General features: G+C 31.2%; 1 protein-coding gene across 3 annotated transcripts in view; it reads right to left on the reverse strand.

Moving 5' to 3' along the window:
• EPS8_2 (epidermal growth factor receptor pathway substrate 8) overlaps positions 1–22,940 on the reverse strand; it is a gene marked incomplete at its 3' end in the record, with an annotated part of 51,358 nt that overhangs the window by 11,521 nt on the left and 16,897 nt on the right. The window contains exons 2-8 of one of the 3 annotated variants that reach the window (XM_051213755.1): positions 20,853–21,085; positions 15,793–15,951; positions 13,813–13,892; positions 11,889–12,025; positions 8,692–8,871; positions 5,009–5,162; positions 3,924–4,091 (exon numbers count right to left, since the gene is read on the reverse strand). In XM_051213755.1, the coding sequence (XP_051073488.1) occupies positions 3,924–4,091; positions 5,009–5,162; positions 8,692–8,871; positions 11,889–12,025; positions 13,813–13,892; positions 15,793–15,951; positions 20,853–21,071 (1,097 nt within the window). In that variant the 5' untranslated portion in view covers positions 21,072–21,085. Of the gene's footprint in view, positions 1–3,923; positions 4,092–5,008; positions 5,163–8,691; positions 8,872–11,888; positions 12,026–13,812; positions 13,893–15,792; positions 16,503–20,852; positions 21,132–22,940 lie in introns of those variants that run through there. The other 2 variants (XM_035730553.2, XM_051213753.1) reach the window with 2 other exon arrangements.

Consider the following 22,940-nt stretch of genomic DNA (forward strand, 5'->3'; position numbering starts at 1 on the left):
AACAGAACACTTTTAGATTGCACGCCAATTTGCAGAAACAATCATTTTGAGGCGGTGAAAGTAAGATTTTATTTGACTACATTTGCTCCATAAATTTTGACTGAACACTCGTAGCAGGAATATTAATGGTGTAAAGCAAAAAATGCAAAATGTGTGATCATAGACGATATCATTTTAAATATAACATGAATGATGGAATTCAAAAGAATATAGTGATAATGTGGTGTATGCTACTTATGTTGACAGACATAAGTAGTATGTAACACTGATTCGAAGTGGAATGCCTAGCAGCAGAAGGTTGAGAAGATAAAATTTCAGCAAACAAGAATATAAGCTGAGAGTAACTGTAATAACAACAAGAATAAATGAATATTAAGTTTTTAAGAGACAACTGATGGGAGATGTGCAAATTACGTATTTAATGTACCGTTTTCATATTTCATGAAGACACTATGTAATTTTGCATTAAATAAATAAATTGGTTTTATCCATCTGTCTTCGTTCACCGAAATATGTCTTGTGAACGTAGAGCAATCATTAAAACGTAATATACGTTAAACATGGTCAGATAGTACGAGAAAGTGATGTAACTATAATATCATTTGTATTTTAAAAGGGTAGATTTCACACGTTTATCATGAGAACCGACAATGAACGGTTTTAGCACTGGAGGTTATGCTTGGTTTTTTATATCAATTTCGGCGGCTGCTTAGGATTTTAATTCCATTATTTATAATAGTATCTAAGCTTCACTATTAGGATATTATTTCACTATTGGTAACAATGTTTTATATAAACGAGGTTCAAGAATCAGGAATTTACGCCGATTAATGAATGAATGACAACTAACTGTGTACTGCGAAGCTACTATCTTATCAAAAATACTAATTTTAAGGTGACGAGTAAGATCCATTAGTATAAGAGGTATGGCAGCTGTGTCAAAAGAAATGATAAGCGGAAGATTCTTGTGTTACACAAAATATAAACAGGTCACGAATATATCTCAAACTACCAAGTAATACACAATCGATATAGACTCACAAATCACTGTGTGTAAAGATTAAAATAACATATAGTATGTCAAAATACTTCACCTTTCATAAGTAGGGTTAAATAACTTTCAAGTAGGTTCACTATTTATTTTATTACTTTCGAGTTTTAAAAAGAATTTGGAACGAATTATGAAAGTAATAACTGGTTGCATTTTATTTTCCTCACACTTATAGAGTTGTATTTTTGTGATCTGTAAACTTAATTACATATTATCTTTTAATTAGTGTTGGATGTTGATCACTGGGATCTATTAAAATTTTTATCTAAAAAATTAGGTTCTCCTTCGATTAGCTAAAGCAGTACTATCAGAAACTCAGGGTTATCAGTAGCTGAGGTTTCGCGTAATTAAAAACAACATATATAATATTTAACAGTAGCCTACTGTGAAAACGTTATCACTTATATGATGAGTGATAACTGACCCTTAAATGTTTTAATTTTATGAGTTAATAAATGACCTGAGAAATTCGAACGTGTCAGTTATTTATGTCTGGAATAAATGTTATTTTTGTTGGAAATATCACAACTGATTGATCACTGGGTGGTGATCAATGTCATGCTTGTCTAGTCCTTATTAGTGCAGATCGAATGCTATCGATCATGTTGCAATGTGGCCACCAGTCTAGGTGACTCGACACTGCGGGCACTATGTATTGAGATTTAGATGGTGGTTGGAGGTAGTCAACAGGAAACCCTGGACCCAGGTTTCGCGCTACTTGGCACTTGTCAGCAAGGTGTACCTGTAATCTTGAGGGAACTGGTGCTCCCTTGCGGATTCGATCTCATGTCACCCAGCTTCACAGTCAGAGACGTTACCACTGGGCTATCTGAGCCGTGACTAAACTCCTGTAGGACTGAGATGTAATCACAACTGATTGATCACTGGGTGGTGATCAATGTCATGCTTGTCTAGTCCTTATTGTTGGAAATATGTTTTATTTAAGTGTTTAATCATGTTATTTGAATCCACTCATTTTTACTAGCTAATAATTCCATCTTCTGATTACCGTTTACTGGGGTTCGGCGTTGATAACTTGGGCTTTATAATCAATCATTATTCATCCATAACAAGTCTAGTTATGTATTACATAATCAACTCAATTCATACAAAATTTCCTTTATTATAATATTCAGCCTTTGTGTATTTACTTTTAACTTATTATTCAATAATATCCAGGGGTATGATTAGTTGAGTATGATTGCTGAATGTATGAGTTTTTAAATAATAGAAACAATATTCTATTGAAAGGTATCTCAATGAAAAACGAAAGGAAATTTTACAGTGCAAATCTATCTTCACTGTTCAGTTGTTGTGATAGGAGATAACTAATTCATAATACAAATTACTAGATTCAGTATACATATATTCAATCAAATTTACATTAAATACATTTCTGATTTTAGTCACAGTAAAATTTGTTCAAGTGTAATATACTTTAAAAATAAAATAGAAAAAATAACAATATCCGATTGATAAGTAAAAAAAAGTGAACACTCAGAATCTTTCGTGTGTAACTTACTGGAACAACAGTAAAACAAAAAAAAGGTTGCAAAATGATATGGCAAGCCAATCAGAAATAGCTTAAGGAAAAGGTCAATCGATAGAAATCACAAGTGACCTGAAAGACAAATACATTTCATTGGCTAAGAAATGGGTCGATTTCCTAGGGATAGAATGGTATATATATATGAATGAGTATTTGTGTATCTTAGTCAGTAGTACAATACACTTTCTGATTCACTCTTGTGTTCTCGCTCAAGTAAGCAGCTGGGGGGGGGAAGGTTAGTTCATAGATCTTAAGTCCGACTCACTCGTCCGCGTCGTACCTCCTGAATAATGAGACGAATGACTCATGAACTATCGTGAGCGGTAACCCGGGTGGTGGAGATCGGGCTAATCACCCACTCTTACCTATACCCACCAGTCGATTACGAAACCCACAGTGAAACACAGCATGTCATGTATCAGTATCTGGTTTCAGACACCACCCGTCATAACACAAACAAAACTAATTAAAATTTAATGAGATTCCCACTTACTACATATTATGGTCTCGTAGTTCTTTGAAAAAACACACCCTTATTTATTGTTAAATACCCAACTGGTCGTCTATATTATCTACAATTATTTTTCTAAATATTTAATATGAAATTTTTATAAAATTATTCAATAGTTCTGCATTTAATAACTTAATTGTCGTATAATATCACTGATCATTTTTAGCTTAGTTTGACACTTTGGAAGTAAAAACTGAACTGTCTGATTACTTTATTACTAATAAGTTTCAAACATTATCTATCGGGTATTTGATAAAATTTCAAGTCAAATATTGATATATTCTAAAATGATTTAATAATTATCCATTGTCATGTTGTTTACGTATTAAAGTCGAAACTTTTCGGACATCACAATCTATTGTGAATGACCTACAGCATTAATCAGTATATAACACATGGCTTAGAGTATCTTGTGAGTGGATTTGTTTCATATGAAAGTCACCCACAGATCAACTGATGGAAGCTGATTTTATGAAGATCAACTACCAATACAGTTGAGTTTATTTTTTTTACCTTGTTGTCATTTGCTTTTCAGAACAGATATCAACCCCACTGATTATATATTTATTTGTTATAATGGATTGATAGTAAAATTGTTAATCTATTTATAATGGGATAACGGACAGAACTTTCAAAACTATTGCTTCATTCTCGACCAAATGTCTCCGCACATATTTTTCATATATACCCATAATCCCAGGCGTTACTTGTCATCCCAAGGATATAATAACGATTTCTAAAAAAATCATAAGTTCCTAATTAAGGAAGCCGAGGTCTTAATATCTGGATCACATGCTTAGTTATTCAACTACCTTGGTACATTCCATGCATCTCCAAGATTGCGCCATAGTCTTTCATATTCATTTGTCAAGTTCGATTGAATAAAAAGCACAACATAATCTGGTAATAGTGGATAAATAGTTGATTGAGCAATGCTTGATCTATTTGTTTTAGGGTTTCGTGTAGCATCAACTCCATATCTAGAATAAAAGATGAATAAACAAATACAATGAATACACATCATTACCAATATGCATTTTTCAAACCTTTGAAAAGAACTTCTAAATTGAAATGTGTACATTTGTTGGTTCACGGCAATTTGGAATGTATATTAAAAAAATTTAATTCAATTTACACGAGGCTGTACCCTACAATTTAATATAAATTTTTGTTGAATGTTGTCTAATTTGAGCTTAAAATAATAAAATAAAAATGTAATTACAGTTAGGTTGATCCCAGTTTGTAAACAATTTCATTTTATTTAGCAGCTAATCAATGAATCTAACAAAAGTGATATCAATTCAGTTTAAACTATAGAAAAGATGATGATTTAATAGTTTTATTGAATTAGCTACATGTTTATTAGTATGCATCGTAGTTATAAGTTTAATAAGTAATAAACAGCACCCTAGTAAGACACTCATGGATAGGTTAAACACTGATACAAATGCGAATTAGCGTAAACAGCAACATAATCATACCCAGGTGATAAAATGGCTCGTTCCAGTCATATTCATTTGATGCTTGATGTGATTTCTTTCATAGTGTGGTTACTGGCTAGTGGTTCTATAATTTTTGAATGGTTATTTTAGACTAAATTATATCGATAAAGTAACATTAAAAACGCTCCTATTCTAGTTATTTTGATTGTAAGGTTTATGCTCGCGTCTTTTGAATTTCCATAAATAAAACTATAAAATGAAGGCGGGTTTATCAATAATGCAGCATTAGTAACAGGTAGTTGGGCTGTTTCGATTGTTCAAACAATCCTATGTAGATTATCAATAAACTTCAGATAAGGTAAATCATATTGGTCGTAATCGATCGTGTTTTTATCCACTTAACTTTCTAAAAAGTAATTATTAATTGTTAATGAATGATGTATTTATTTACTTACTTTAAAAATTCAAATAGTTGTCTAGCCAAGTGAGCAGAATTCGGATCTACAAGATAGTCTTGAAGTCTTGCCAATAGAATGCATGCGAATTTGAGTTTTTCAAAGAAATCAACAGCACATTTTTTCACAGGTTCATCTAACTCACTGACCAAAGCTGAATAATGTACAGAGTAAAAAATTTTAATTATTAGAGAAACTATGATTTATAACAATTGAATAAAGTTTTAGAAATATATTTACTCAAGCTTGAAAAATTCCGGACATCGTTCACTTTGGCTGAGTGAATATAATAAGGTTGTTCTTTTTTAGTGTATAGGAAGAATATGATTTAGTCACTCAACAACTAGTTTACATAATAGATCTAATCACTTTTAATAAGTTTAGCTGTTATTTCATTGTCACCTACCCTTTTCTATCTGTATTTACACATTTCATCATCGTCATCATCAAGAGTAAATGACAGTGAACCTATGCTCCGCATGTCTAATTTTATTTGAGTCTTTCTTTGTCAGCGGTAGTGTTATGACTTTAAGTTGCTGTCGATTTTTACCCTGTGTTATCGATCGACTACAGTGACACGTAAACACGTACGGACGGCCTAGAGTCTCGATTGGTTTGCGCTTCCCTGTCTAGCCCAGCCAGTTGAGTCCAGAACACAAGTCACAACCTCTGAGATATGAATCATTATATTTCAAACATACTTTGTTTATATACTAATCAAGCATACCACATCGTACCATAAAAATAGAAAACAACATTTTGTACAATATTCACCAAGTGAACAGATATCGACCAATAGGAAATGTCCATTTAAAGTCCAAGGACACCATTGGACTTAACATGATAATTATTGGTCTATTCCTCCGCATCCACAACAGGTAGTTACAACCACTTTTTGTAGTGGATCTAATTATTTGAATTTAGTCGTCTAATCCTTCGTAAGTTGACTGTGAGGAAATTAAACTGTACATTTACTCTCGTTGTATTTTCTTTGTTTACTTGTCCTGTGAGCAACTCTTATTAACTTTTCTGGACAGTTTGTAGCAAATTTAATAAATCTCTTAGAAAAAAAATTCATAGTTGAACGATAGAAATCTTATTTGACGTACAATTAAAATGATCATACTTCAAGAAGTGTAATGATTTATTTTATTTACAATGATTAAAATTTTATAGATTGGAGTATGAACTATAAGTAATTATATTAACGTAATAAAGAATCCCGATCTATAATTATTAAAGTAAGGCAGTTGTGAAGATTCTTAAATTCAATAGTTTACATCACAAACACACGTCAGACAGACAACCAGTGAAAACCAGGAAACACCGGACAGCTATTTCAACCTAGTATTATATTCATGAACAACGTGCACCTACAACCCCACTAGGGGCCGCTAGCTGTAAAATCTGAAGGTCCTATGTTCAGTCCACGGTAAGGTCTTGGGCATCCCTTACTAAGGAGTTTCATGCTACAATGAAACATATCAACTGACTCTTGGTTTTTAATGGTTGTTTTACAAGGGTCTATAATTATGAAACTAACTAGTAAAATACCAAGTCTTATAACAGGCTACCAGTTTCGAAATACATAATTCTACTTCTTTATTGAAAAGACGTATTATAATAATTTAATTACAGTACTGTTACAAAAATAGTTCTTTAAGGAAAATAACTTATTGTTCAGATTAAATACATTTTCAGACTCAATAAAAGGAATGAGCTATTCGCTTGAATTAATCGGCTTTGTATTCTAAATACGCAATTTCAAATTCGCCTTATGGAATACATACTTTTCTAAAGGAATAATTAAGAAAATTTGCCAAGGACATATTGGATGTTTAAATATATGCTAAATTTTTCAAAGAACTCAAAGAAAAACATTTTCTTCAATAAAAACGTTGATAATTACATTCGATAGTCATTAGCGATTTATTAAGAAATACAACCTTTGATGACAGAATACTTTGTCGATGACTTTCAGGGAACCTTAAAATAACCCTGAGAAAGAAAATTTCAGTTTAACTTAATCACAGTACAGTTGATGTAAATGAATAATTTATGAAAAATGCTTTAAAAAAATTAGAATATGTTAATAGGTCTTACAGGATTGATAAATTTATTAAAGTTCTCAGCTGGATGTTCGATTTTAAGATAATGGAGTGTGGTATATAAAAACTCATTTATATGACTCCATATCATTCAAACTTTGGAGCTTTATATATTTTAAGGGTGTTCCTCAAACTGAACCACATAGCTTTAATCTTAATAATGGTATAAACACGTTCTTTTAGGTCCAAAAAACGATGCTTATTTACTACTACCTGATGATTATAATAGAATCTATGATAATACCTTTGAAATCCCCAATCGTCTACGCATAATGTTGTCTAGAATTGAGAATACCTTATGATAATGAGTAGTAATGTGGATTCATCTGATTACAAATGTATCGTAAGTGATCTTTTTATAACGTTCTATGTCATATACCAAAAAACTATTAATAAGATTGAAAGGCTTCTATTTATTTATATATTCAACTTCAACATTCTAACGTCTACTTTAATTTCTTTTTCTAAAAACTATTTCGTCTATTCTTCAAAAACCTCAAAGGAACAGGGTTGAATTTAATAGCGCTAAGAGTGAATGTCCTTACAATAAAGGTACCAGTCAGTTGCTGGAAATTGAGCCTTATCATTCAGAACAGCTCCTAGTGTAACCGATTTTTCAAAAATCTGTTGAACAACGAACATTACGATTCACTTATATGGGGGTTTTGAACGCGTGAATAATGCACCAATCCATATAGATTTCTTCTATCCAATGAATATTACTATGCATAATTTTTATCTCTTAGTTCCTTCCATTCTCTGTCAGTTATCTGATGTCTATCACCATACACAAAAGCACTTTTTTAAAGCAATATGACTTGTAAATTGTGTACTATAACATGATTATAAAATACAATCCTACATTAGTATTCTTGTATGAAGTATATGCTGTGATCTTGAAATCGCTATCTGCTATCTAACTAGTTTACCAACAAAGTATACTTTTACCGAATATGATTTTCAAATATTTGATTAAACTAACATTTATAAGCAAAGATGGATGATGGCTAGCTGTGGAATTCAGGACTCGCGTTTCGTCCTACTTGGGGCTCATCTGGGTTTGAGTCCCAGAGTGAACATCAACTCTGGGATTCAGGTACATCCAGCTGACGCGCGTCCTGGATTTCACTGCCAGCCACTATCTGTCTGTGCCTAGAATGCTTAAGACTTAAGTCAATATCAAGGCAATACGCACAGGATGCACATGTGCCAATAAGAGACTGATCAATTGCAGTCTTCAACCTGAATTGGAAGATTGAAGCAAACAGTACCAAGTAAACTAACATTTATTTTGATAGTATTAACGACTTTAATTAAATTAACTTGATCATATACAGTTATAACAGTAAATATTCACAAGAGCAGCAAATCGATTACTTTGTGATAAATATCACTGATTATCAAGTATGTATGTGACTAACTATGAACTGCATACATACTTGGTAATCAGTGATATATATCACAAAGTAATCGATTTGCTGCTCTTGTGAATATTTACTGTTATAACTGTATATGATCAAGTTAATTTAATTAAAATCGTTTTTTACAAAAAGTTTATAAACTGAATATACTTACTAGAATTTTGATTTACACTAATACTTGAAACTCGACTTTTTGATTTACTCGATGTAGCAACAGATGGTGCTGATTTAGAGAACTGTCGAGTTGTTCTGCTTTTCAAAATTTTGTAATTTGATTCAATGTCATCAAAACAGTGATTAAGCAGTGCAACCTCTAAGTCAATCCACTCACGATCTGTTTAAGAAAAAGTATAAACCAATAGAAAAATTACATAAGTTTGATTCAGATTACTTTTTTTAACAGTATAAATCTAAGGTGTCAGTCTCAAATGAGACAATAAATGAGTCAAATCTAAGCATTTTAACAAACGACATTATCATTATTCTGTTTTGGTCATCTGATAAAAATAGTCTCTTAAAACATTAAATTACTTTTAAAATGAAGCTGTCCTGAAATAGTTCTGAAAAAAATTGTTCCTCCAAAACTTCACATTGCTTGGTTATACCGCAGATATGTGGTATTCAAACAACAGAACATCAACCTAACATATATTTTATGTAAATCCAAATAATCTTTCACATGGTTAACTGTCTTTGATTATGAAGTTAGAATAACTAGGGATGTTCGTATCAAAAGATGACCTTGCATTATTATCATGGCATACTGGTAAACATTACGAATATTTCATATATGAAATAAATCCTGTATGATGGTTCAAGTTGAGTGATAGAAAAACTTGGATGAATCTTCATCCAGGCTAGTATTTACCATCAAAATGTATCTATGATCTTGAAAATACCTAATCTTCTCCATAGAGTGTAAACTCACAAAATGTTTTATCATAATCCAAACCGAGACTAACGTCATATGTATGATTGAATATATTGTGTACTAACTAGTATCATGCTATCTAATCTTTATAACTCATCGAATTCTGGCTATGGAGTTTCAGTAAAACTAATAGTTAGATTAAATTGACTTCATCATAGTCCTCGTTGAATGTTAAGGGATTTGGATTTTGGGAGGGTAATTCAAGAATCAACGTTTTTAGATTTCCTTTTTTGGCTTAAATTTTAATCTTAATAAGCACTCTATCAGTGCTGATTAATCCATTATCAAGGTTCCCAACTTATGAATGTTCATTTGGTAATGAAAACTAATCGAGAATTGGTGGCAGTTAACCTCCTGATAGGAATGAGTTGAAGATGCTATTAAGTACACTTAGATGTTTTACTTACACTAAGTAAGCAACAGAATAACTTAAAATCAGTATATAATAAAGCATTTATTATGTCTTTGTAAATAAAGAATGAACCTATGTGTGTAATGTATAAATGAATTTAGATATAGTCACTATAATTCCACATTGTACAGATTAATTTGTAATTTAAAACTGTAGACAATCGCATTTGATTCTACTGTTATATAGTAGTACGATTATTTTCACAGGGCAAGTGTTTTTCTATTTAATATATATTTTTATTAATGTAATAAGATATCCAATTAAATTAATAATGAGTCCGTTTCAATCTTCATTTCTTAGATACACATATCACATTATGGGACGATGGAGAAAATTCGCAGTTCAAATAGATACTTTTAGCGCCGTTGAGTTCTCTGTGCTAGATGGAATAATTACAGAAGTTCCACTGTCGCTATGGAAAATATCACCAGTACTTACTTCTACATTTAGTTCAAAGAACTCAACAATACCAAAAACATTAATTCGTGATAATTTAGTTTTACAGGTTTTTATTTTACAGTTATTATTATTTTGAACAACATATTATTTTGATATAGTTTTAGTAAATATTTAGATCATTTACTAGTTTTAATACTTTTTCAGGTGTTTCAAAGACATTTGAATCATTATTGTGATTACTATGATTGTCAATATTATTAGGATTACTACATTGTTATTCTGATAGGTTTTCTCATTTCATCTATTATATTAACAACAAATTATACATGATCTTTTTGAGCGAGTATGTCATTATCATTCTTGACTATTTCATTCCTATATAAATTGAACTTGTATGAATAAGAGATGAATATATCAATGGTTAAGATCATGAGTCAGTTGAAGCTAGACCAACATGGAAAACCTGGAAGTACTGGACGACCGTTTCGTCCTATTGTGGGACGCCTAGGCAGTGCGCATTCACGACTTCGCACCCAGCGAGACTCGAACCCAGGACCTACTGGTTTCGCGCGAGAGCACTTAACCATTAGACCACTGAGCTGTCATCCAACGGTGTTAATATCTAACTTCAACTAATCCACGAAATTGAGCGACACATCCACCATTGTCTTCAGTGAGTTACTATCTCACAAGAGACCTGGTTGAACTCCACTGATCACTACTTCTCACTAGAATATTTAATTATCTATAACAAAAAGAGTGATTTACCTTACCTATATTTCTGACAAAATCGTTTTAGTGAATTATTATATTCACAACTTATCAGTGACCTTCTATATGATATAAAGTCACTTGTTTAAACATGTATTTTGTTCTTATTTAACAAGATCAAGAATGAAACATTGATATGGAGTTAGTGCTTGTGAATAAAATAAGTAGGATTCAGAGAATAAGTCTACAATAGAACATTCTTTTTAAATAACCCTATTTATAGTAGAAGACCTAGTTGTTAGGGGACATTAAATTTCTTATTTTCTTTGATATTAAATTCATTTTTCTCTTTGTTTTAATGTCATTGAACAAATAGATATGATTTTTTATAATTTAAACCACGAACAGATTTAAGCTAGATCACCATTGGCACCAGGAAGCAGTGGATGTCTAGTTTGTGATCTAAACTATGATGATTCTACAATCTCCACAAGTCCCATTATATATTGAAAATAAATATCCTTGAAAGTTATTTTCAGCTCTTTTATGATGCTTCTAATATACATTTTAAAGTCACAGCAAAATGAATTGTACCAATTAAACAAGGTCAAAGAGTTAGTATATAATCAGCTCGACACTTCAGTATTGATGAAAAGTGGATATGGTTTGCTTTTTTGCCAAGTTAATAAAGATAACAGCCAATCCGATAATGAAAAGCACAAAAATATTTTGAGATGATGGAGAATATTTGTAGCTAAAAATTGGTTCTCCAATTTCATACCAAATTATTGCTTAATATACTTCATTAAATTGATGAACTTAGTAAGATATCAGTAAAATATAATTAATAAAATATAGGAATAATTGTTAATTGTAATTTTTTAACTAGTTTCCTTACTGATTTGTGATTCACTATATACACTATCCTCTTTGGTAATCATTGGTGGAAGTTGAATTCCACTTGAACTTGTTTGTAATGGTATCCTTAGATTTGGTTCAGATGGAGCCCTGGAGATTAGCATGGAGTCATTTATGCTGTTAGAAGAAATAGAAAAGAAAATATAAAAAGAAAGAAGTTTCATTGACACTTGAAACATATTTATTTTACAGAAGTTATTTTGCATAAAAATAGAGCAATCGAGATGAAGGCATGAAAATATGAAAGATATCGAAAGTAAAAAAACGTCTATACGTTGTAACACATTTAAGCAATCTGAGTGTTAACATATATAACAACTGATCTGTCTACTTTATCAACCACACATTTACAATTTCATCATCTGAAGTTTTCCACTAGTCTATAACCCATACCGATTCAGCATGAAAGTCATTATAATATTCACTCTTTGTTTAACTGATTTTAATGATCTTATTTTGTGGCACCATTGCTTTTTATTACTTCGTTGCCAAATGGATGCCCTTTCGTCTCTAATTAATTAAGTTTGATTACATAAATACAAAAACTCACATCTGAATATTTTTGATACATTTTTTAAAATTATTACGCACATACTTTCTTCACTTTCCAAGTTATTAAAAATAAATTTATATGTTATAAGCACAAATATACTTCACCATCAAAAGGTTTCACTGACAAATAAGTTAAACTTTTCATATAAAGCCATTAATTTATGTGCCATATCGTTTCAAATGCAGCAAATAAGAACCAGGGGATAAAAATGGATTCGTGGAATTTTTGTAAAACTATTTAAACGATTGTGTTCGAATAGCAGTTAACAAACATATTACATAGTCACTTTGATGGAGTTTTGTTCTCTGAGCTGGATGGTTTGGTCATGGAGCTTTCATCGTTCTTTTGAACAACATAATCAGAACAAACTTCAGATAGAAGTGAAGTGTTCAAATTTCTCCACATGTGGTTCACAGCTTGTTCTGTACACCTCGATGTTGATTGGTTCTTGTTGATCTTAAACTTGTCATTGTTTACTTTTTTATTTTGGTTGTATCTCCCATTGGTTTGATTTTTGTTCCCATGTTTGTGCATAATTTTCCTGATTGGTTGATACATTAGATCGATTTCAATGTGCTTGTTTATTGCAATAAACAAGCTCCACGACCAAACCATCCAGCTGAGAGAACAAAACTCCATCAAAAGCATCCACCTGAGCTACAAATCTTCACCATCTCACTGTCTTGATTATATTGACAACTGAAGTCTGATATGATGGTGGACGGTGGCGCAATTTCATGGATTATTTGAAGTTATACATTAACACCGTTGAATACCGACTCAGTGGTCTAGAGGTTAAGCGTTCGCGCGCGATATTGATAGGTCTTGGTTTCGAATCTCCCGGGGCGAGATCATGGGTACGCACTGCTGAGAAGTTTTATGCTAGGATGAAACGGCCATTCAGTGCTTCCAGGTTTTTCATGGTGGTCTAGCTTCAATTGACTCATGAATCCAATTAATAAATTACTACAATCTCCACAAAACCTCTCTCGGATATGATGTATTTATTAAATTACAACAAAATATGAAGATAACATATGACTATATTTCATGCCAAAATTCTATTTATCAGTGCATATGAAAGTTGCTTAACTGATTTATAGATTCAAATAATCAGTAAATATATGTGACCTTTTCCATTCCATTTCATTAACTCACAAACTATAATTACCTTGTAATGTTTATTCAGTACACAAAAAAATGTTTATCAATAAAGTCTATAATATTAAAAAAATGCTCATATTGGAGAATAAATAACATTCACCCTTTTCATTATAGCGCCAGAAAAAGTTTGATTAAAATCTCTCCTTTTTTTAACATTATAATAATCAAACTATAAAGGTACACTTACTCTTGATCATATGAATCATTGTCTAGAGCTCCAGCTCTCAGTAAAACATTGACAATTGTTTGAGCAGGACAAGTTAAAACCTACATGATAATATACAGAAAGTAGAACTATACAAATGTAGATCTATAATTTTGAAACAATGTAGTAATAAATCTGTTACTATTCATATTTATTTATTTGAAATAATAAAGTTTGATCATTAAGAATGTTAAAAACTGTCATTTCTACTCCCAGTTTGGTAGAACATAGTATGAGATTTATAAAATGTATGAGAACGATATAGTGAGAATGGAAGATACAAATCAACCGACAGCTTTAACATGCATGTCCCAAAGGAAAATGATCCATTATCTTTCATCAGAAATCACTTTCATGAAAGTAAAACAAAATTCCACTAGGCTAGACAAATTGAAACCTTGTCAAATTACAACTAATATAACATATGGTGAGACATCAGTGAGACGACAAAGAACATTATTTTTAAACATGTATATAATTCGGTAATGAGAACTTTTTTGTCCTTGTTCAAATTTATAGAGAGATCAGGTTATTTGATAAATTATTTCTTTTTACTGAGCAGTGAACTTTCTTTTTATTTGGAAAATCTACCAGTAGCTTAAAGATTACAAACAAGCACAAATAGCACTATGTTAATACAGTACATAACCAACTGGATATACTAGTTTTCTTTTTGTGTTCGAAACCTTAATAATGTCTTTTCTCCCAGAAATCCACGACTAATGTAACACTAAATAACATGTTTTCAAAGAAGATGTATGAGCAGTATGAGTAGTCTAAGCTCAGTCTGTGATGCATACTATAAAGTAAGTTTCAAAAACGAAAATGATAAATTAGAAAACTCTTATTAAAAAGGTAAATGATAAAATCAGTTGTTAGAAAGAAAAGTGTGATTCAGATCAACTTCTCACTACAATGGAAGATCTAATTAAGCTTAGGCATCATGAGGTTAACATCAGCCTGTCAATCATAACTTTACACTTCTTAGGTTCTTAACTAATGACATATTATTTATGAAGCATCAATCTCCTCTGTATCAAGTAACCTAGTTAGTTCTGCTGAACTGATGTAAAGAAATTGTACAGATTAACTATCAAAAGTATTTCTCAATGCATTAGATAACAACTCCAAGTATGACTCTACAAACTACAGAATAAAAATTTAAAATCATCTCTTTTATTATTTGTAATTAGTCATAACCAAATAACATCAGACCTATAGTTTAATGTCATTTATGAAATAAGCCTCAATCTACATAAATCTTTATATTTACATCTTGTGAATGACCTAGTTGAACAAAATCTAAGGTCAAATGTTTATGCTTGTAAACAGCTATTGTGACTGATGTTAGCGCCATGGTTGTAGTTTACTTATAAACCTTTAATATTTTTGTCTCTATTTCTTCTTACTTTTAAGTTATGTGGAATTCCATCTTGTAGAACCATTTTTTTAAAATTATTATGATTAGACTATCGTCTTTGATAAAATTCTTCTTTTATTTATCGTGACTTTTGCCAACCTACTCAGTGAAGGAATAACACAATTATTTTTTTAATCAAATTTAGTTGTGTATTTGACCTTTAATTTTCTATAATTCTGATAGTTTCAGGCGGCTTTATTGATTTTACTTTCAAACCTTCATGTTAGCAAACATATATGTTACCATACTAACTATTCTATAAAAAATATACAACTGTGTCCTTTTTGGAAATAAAATCGATGAGGGAAAACTCCCTTCTTATAAACCTGTTTTTGTAAATATGTGTTCAACTATTTAGTGAGTCATCCTCGGATTATATATATATTGTAAGGGTTCCAGTTTCGTGATATTATTCGTTGTAAGGTGTTAAGTCGGAGAAACCATCTAAATGTTAAATAATTTAAAAACAGAAACATCTCGTCAATTTAAATTCTCATTCATATTTTTAAACAACTAAATAAAGACATAATTTGTTAAGTTACTTGAAATAAATGTATTTCATTGCGTCTTGGACGTCCATCATCCATTGAACCAGCTTTGATAGTGAATGTGAGTAGATTGTTTACTGGACACACATCTGGAGGAGTTATTCGATACCGAGGATAGAGTATACGACCAATACGGAAACGTTCAACTTCAGCCTTTGTAAATAAATGAACAAATTGAGTGTTTAAGGTTTTTTAATAAAATAAGGCCACAAGTATGTTCTCTTCAATGTAATCAACATTTGTATATTAGTATACGCTTTACTTACAGGAAGTATAATTTTCCTTACAAACTGTCTTTGGTTAGATTTGTTAAACACAGTGTTAATGATATGTCAAGGAGGAATTATTCATAATAACATATGTCAGTTTATTGAATAAGTGTGAAAAATATTAAAAATTCACCCCCTCTAGTCAAATGGAATTTTTAAAGGTTTATGGTCGATTAGCAGGAAATGTTTGTAATGCTATTCAGGCACAAAACTTTCAGTTTTTTATTCATATAGATACACGATCATTATTGAATATCTATTAGTCATATAATCTACTCTCAACATGTCCCATTACACTAAAAAGTAGATGGCAAGCCTTTGAAATTCATCTATTGACTTCCTAACTTTACTTACGATTGAATAATCGATTCAATAAGAAAGGTAATGTTTATTAATTAAATGTAATATAAATTATCTGATACTTATTTAACTAAAGTGATTTTTGTGTAATTTTTGTAAACAGTAATGTTATTCTGGTGGAGTTTTGTTCTCTGAGCTGGATGGTTTGGTCGTGGAGCTTTCATCGTTCTTCTGAACGACATCATCAGCACAAACTTCAGATAGAAGTGAAGTGTTCGAATTTCTCCATATGTGTTTCACAGCTTGTTCTGTGCACCTCGATGTTGATTGGTTCTTGTTGACCTTAAATTTATCATTGTTTACTTCTTTGTTTTGGTTGTATCTCCCATTGGTTTGATTTTTGTTGCATGATTTTCCTGATTGGTTGATAAATTGGATTGATTTCAATATGTTTGTTGATTGCTGATTGACCTGAGTGCCAAGCTTCTAAAAATTCTCTGGTGTCTTTGGAGTTTCCTCTGTCTAAGATTTCTACATTTTCCCAACCGAATGAATGTCCGTAGTTATCCACGTGTATTGATATAAGTGAAGAAATATCATGGCGTTTGACTGCTAATTGATGTTCATGTAGGCGTAGGTGGAGGGGGCGTCCACTTTGTCCGATGTAGTGTTTGTCGCACATACAAACTGATCAACAACGTTTTCAATGACATCAAGTTCCCAATGGAACAGGAGTCAAACAACCAACTAGCATTCTTAGATATATTGATCACTAGAACTGATACAAGAAAACTGGAAACTCAAGTATATAGGAAACCGACCCACACAGATCAAATTCTCAACTACAACAGCAACAACCCAAGAGCTCACAAAATCAACTGCGTACACACATTGTTCAAGAGGGCAAGGACACATTGCAGCACACTGGCAGCACGAAAAAATGAAGAGAAATACCTGAAGGGCATATTTCAAAAGAACGGCTACCCAATCAACTTCATCAGAAAGCACAAACGGCACACAGCACCAGAACTCAAATCAAGCACAAAAATCAACAAAAGGATCACTCTACCGTACATACAAGGAATATCAGAAACCGCAACGAGACTACTGAAAACCTTCGGGATAGGTGTGGCACACAAACCAACAAAATCATTACAATCAATCCTATGCAAACCAAAAGATGAAATAACAAAGGAAAACAAATCAAACATCATCTACAAAATAAATTGTACCAACTGCGACAAACACTACATCGGACAAAGTGGACGCCCCCTCCACCTACGCCTACATGAACATCAATTAGCAGTCAAACGCCATGATATTTCTTCACTTATATCAATACACGTGGATAACTACGGACATTCATTCGGTTGGGAAAATGTAGAAATCTTAGACAGAGGAAACTCCAAAGACACCAGAGAATTTTTAGAAGCTTGGCACTCAGGTCAATCAGCAATCAACAAACATATTGAAATCAATCCAATTTATCAACCAATCAGGAAAATCATGCAACAAAAATCAAACCAATGGGAGACACAACCAAAACAAAGAAGTAAACAATGATAAATTTAAGGTCAACAAGAACCAATCAACATCGAGGTGCACAGAACAAGCTGTGAAACACATATGGAGAAATTCGAACACTTCACTTCTATCTGAAGTTTGTGCTGATGATGTCGTTCAGAAGAACGATGAAAGCTCCACGACCAAACCATCCAGCTCAGAGAACAAAACTCCACCAAAATCATCCACCTGAGCTACAAATCTTCTCCACCATCTCAGTAATGTTATTCAATTGACTATTTTCGTATTTTTTTGATAAATGAAGAAATTCAATAGGTAAACTGCCTGTCTAGTCAATTGTGTGCGAAACCAATTGATCGATCGACCTTAGTCAATCCATTTTCATCAAACTAATACTAAGATATCATACTCTTGAAGTTATTATAAAAAGTTAAGAAAAATATGAATTTCACATTTTCTTTTAGACAAAATCAAGTGTTTGTAACATTTTTTAAATATTTCCTGTTCAAGTACAAAAGTATCATGTAATATAAATAGTTTTATAATGAGATTATAAATAATGCCGTTTTCTTTCTCAATGTTAATTTAGTGTTTATTGGCAAGATGAATAGGATTCTTTCGATATTAATAACATATTTCACTTCAAAAAGCTTGTTTGTATTTCTAATCAGCATTTCGTTAAAAAAGTACTAGCATAATACCATAAATACGCTATAATAATAACATGCTAATTGCAATAGGTAAGGTTTTTAAAAGTGTGTACTGATTATCTTTAGTGATTGAACGAGAAGTATTTCACTATATTGTTGATGAATTACAATAGGTAGTATGCGGTTAGAAAAAATGTTTTTATATTCTTGAAAATTGTATGAATTGCCTAAGAAAATAATAAAATACAAACAATCAGTTTTTGAGTGATTTGTATTGGTTGTTTGAATCTTCCCATTGGTAATGACACCTACTTCCCATTGATGTTTAAGACTGCAATTAATCAGTCTATTTTCGGCATATGTGTATCATTTGTAGATTGTATCGATATTCTGAATATGTCATATTGATTATGAGCAGATATGGGCATCTGAACTCAAGATTGCTTTTGAAGCGGTCATCAGTGGGTTCGAGTCCCTCGGTGAACATGAACTCAGGGATGCAATTATATCCAGCTGACGAGTCCAACACAGGATGAAATGCCCGTCTTAGATTTTAATGCTTGCTGCCCATTCATCTCTGTTTATAATCCATATCTGATTGCTCATAATCATAGTGTACATGTTGAAAGTGAAGTATAGGTACGAGCCAGTCGGAATCACGAAAATGATTTATGAGATTTTGTTTGAAATTTGAAATTTCATGACATTGATCTTACATAACATGAAGTATGAAACAGAAATACCTTTGTATAAGGCTTGAAACCGTTAAGATTACAATGAAGAAAATTCTTTTTGTCATTAGAGAGTAGAAAATATGGTGGTCAAAGATTTCTATGTAGATTGTGTATGACAGGAAATCAGTCTTATCTCTGAACCAAAATCCCAAACTCTTAATTCTAACCCCAACCTTAAGCCTTAAAACATTGACTTTTAAATTTATTAACCCTAAAATCTGATCAGAAACAACTTAAGTACTCCTAAAAATCTTTCTCAGTCCTTATAATGGTTCGAGAAGACATATGCTCTATATTATTATGAAAGATTTACGAGTAGAACAACCTATTAAAGACTTGAATAGAACCCTTTATCATGTGAAATTTGTGTACCATTTAAATATAATGGTTTTTCTTTAGAAATAATCCATTTACAATCATTATTTTTTTGATCAACTGTCCATAGACAAATATTTATCGCTGTCATCTTGAGCTGGTCCCTTTACCATACTCTTGGAAAAAGAATATGGGATTGTCAGTAAATATGTAGAAAATAGTACCTTAGTTCATTCAAATAATTTTGGTTTGGTTTTATCTCTAAAATTTATACACTTATGACAGAAGTTTCAGTAATTTATCAAGAATAAATCTGCTTGTAAAGCTAAAAGATATGAAACAAATTTTAAATTAATGGTAAACTGTTCATGTAATTTGCAATGAAAATGTTGAGATTTCAGTTTAGTAACAACACAAAATGTACAAAACGAATTGAATAAAGTATCTTTCAATCGTTAAATTTCTAATAGTGACATTGTAGTTTTCTTTTAAATCCATGAGACTAATGTTGCATAATAATAATGAAGCAGATTTAAGTATCACAGTTATTATATTTTTAGGCAGTATCCTGCAAAGCTATCTTTGTCACTATTGATGTACTTCAATTCAGATAATGAAACTAGAATTCATTGTTAACGCCGCTGATCAAAGTAACAAGATGATTTTTCCAAATATTACTTTGTGTATTTCATAAAGAAACTTACTTATTCCAGCAAGTCTTAGAATAAATTAATCAAGCTTATTTACTTCCAATGTTTGTTCTCTATTGATTGTATCATATTCAGGGATAGTAAGAAAACATCACACCTGTATGATTAAATCGTTTGTTTTCGAAATCGAAAGATTAGGTAATCTCTGTGTATGACAATACAACCCGCTCTCATTTACATCTCAGTACTTTTCCGTTAAACACTAACAGTAACATAAGTTATGTGGTAACATACGGCAATTTTATAGTTTTAACTTTCTTAATAAATGATGTAAATTGTAAATATCTACGTAAATCATGAATCATAGACATATGGCAGTTTAAAAATTTCCACGTCTATTTATTTAGATATGATAACGATATTTTAAAATGTTGGTTTCAACTAAAAAGGGATATATTTACTTCCGAACAAATGTAATTGTGCCAGTGTAATTGCATTAGTGGGAAATAAAATGTTTTTTTTGCAAAGCGTCTTTGAAAATCCAATAAAATTACAATATATGACTGATTTCAATAGGTATTTTAGTAGTAAAGCATATAATAGTAGACTTACATCTCCATTACGTGGATCACTTAGAATGAGATATGGTTCACCATTATTATCATCGATTGACATGTTAAAACTGCGTACATATGTGTAACACCCTTGCATCAGTAGTTCAACAGCAGTTTGTGTATTTGGTAATACATTTTTAGGAGTAACTTCAAATGTTCTCAAATGTTGTACTTTATACGTTTTTACATGTCTGGAATTGTTTCTATTTCCATTCATCTTGTTATGTATTTCTGGAAAGATATTTGAAAGTTTACTTTTATATATAATTTCAATATTCTTGTGATACATGAAATGATAAAGTGAAAAATTGTAATCATGGTAAAGCTTTAAACAAGCTTTTCGTATTCCATAGGATACCACATTTATCATCTCACAATAAAAAGTACATTGAATAGGTGAAGACGTTGTACTATGAACATTTAATAATTAGTTTATTTTATTAAATCTTATTTGTTAACAATACTACAGTGAACAGAACACGGGTGGGGGCAATCGAATTATATTTATCACAAAATTACAGAGTTACTTGGTAAAATAGAAAAACCATACTATAATACTGAATTTGCAAAATTTTCAATAATTGTCTCGAACTTCATTGTTGTTGCATTTCTATACTAATTGCTTTCTATTCCCGCTCTTCCTTTCTTGATCTTCCCTATCTTCTGCTGCCAGACATTACATTCCTGACTCGCGTCATATACTACTTATATCAATATAAGTAGCACACACCACAATACAACTAATCTCATTCTTGTCAAGAACAATCAGATGATCAATAAAGTACTGGCTTTTATTAAGTTTTCAAGATAAAGTTATGAAAATATTATATAATTGAAAGGATTAGTACTTACGTATGAAAGAATCAAAGATCATATTTAATACTAAATAATTATCATTTATGTCGACATATTTCTGATATTATTTTCAAGATTTAGTATTATTGTTTAATCGTATTCAATTGAAAAACGTAGCATTTTGTTAAAGAGGAAGAAAGTATTTGTAAAATCTCAGTGAAAGAATTTGAAGTAAATCCAAAGTCGAATAATTTTGATGTTTGATTATATTTCCCTGAAAAAGCTTGGATCAGATTGCCAGGCGAAATGTTAGATTTACTTCAAATTCAAATACTTTCTTCCTCTTTAATGTCTCACATCAACTCGGCGCCCAAATACTATGAAACTATTCGATCAAATTTAAACGAAAGTTCTTATATGACATTTTGTTGATGTAATTGATGAACTAATAATTTTAGTGTTTATTATTGTCGGTATGAATATGGTTACATCTGTTCATTGTAAACATTTTTAATAGAACGACAACTCAAAAATGAATCAATGTATCACCAAATACCTATTCTCAATTTAGTATTTTTTTAATTCCTTAAGTTTTCGATTCTAAACAGACATCCTACGATGCTATCAATGATTTCTATTTCATTCCTGAATTCTTTAAGTCTCACTAGTCATTTTTTCACGTTTACGCCCACTGCATAGTCTGAAAATCCTATGTTCAGTCCCTGGCTGGATTTTTATTGAATACTGCAGAAAGGCTCCAAACTACGATGAAATAACCATCCAACTCTTCTTGATTTTTAACAGCTACTTAACTACAGTCAACCTGTGAAGGAGGTAATCTTCGTCTTAAAAAAATCTCAAATTTCTTTTCAAAATTAATTATCAGTAAAATATTTACAAATTGTGGTAGTATTGTTAATTAGTGACACTTGATACTGAGTTGTAAAATCAATCGATGTATTTTTATCCCCTAACTTTACACAATGATTATTTAGTTCTTTTTGTAGATACTACTTAAAATGTTGAAGTAGTATACAAAACAAATTTGCACATTAGTTGACATCCATTTTATTGTAAATTAAGTCTCACGTTCAATAAAAAAGGAACTGTGCATTAAAAAAATTTTTTTTAGTTTTCAGCTATTGATTATATATTTTTAGTGTGAGTAATTTTACTCTAAGTATACTAGACTGAGACACTTCTGAAATAGTTGTTAGATCAATACTTTAAGAATGTGACGTATTGATTACTTGCTTAATGTAACTAAACGTTAACCCTAAAAAAACAACAA

The sequence above is a fragment of the Schistosoma haematobium genome, chromosome 1 (genome assembly GCF_000699445.3).
Source record: "Schistosoma haematobium chromosome 1, whole genome shotgun sequence".
Lineage (NCBI taxonomy): Eukaryota > Metazoa > Platyhelminthes > Trematoda > Strigeidida > Schistosomatidae > Schistosoma > Schistosoma haematobium.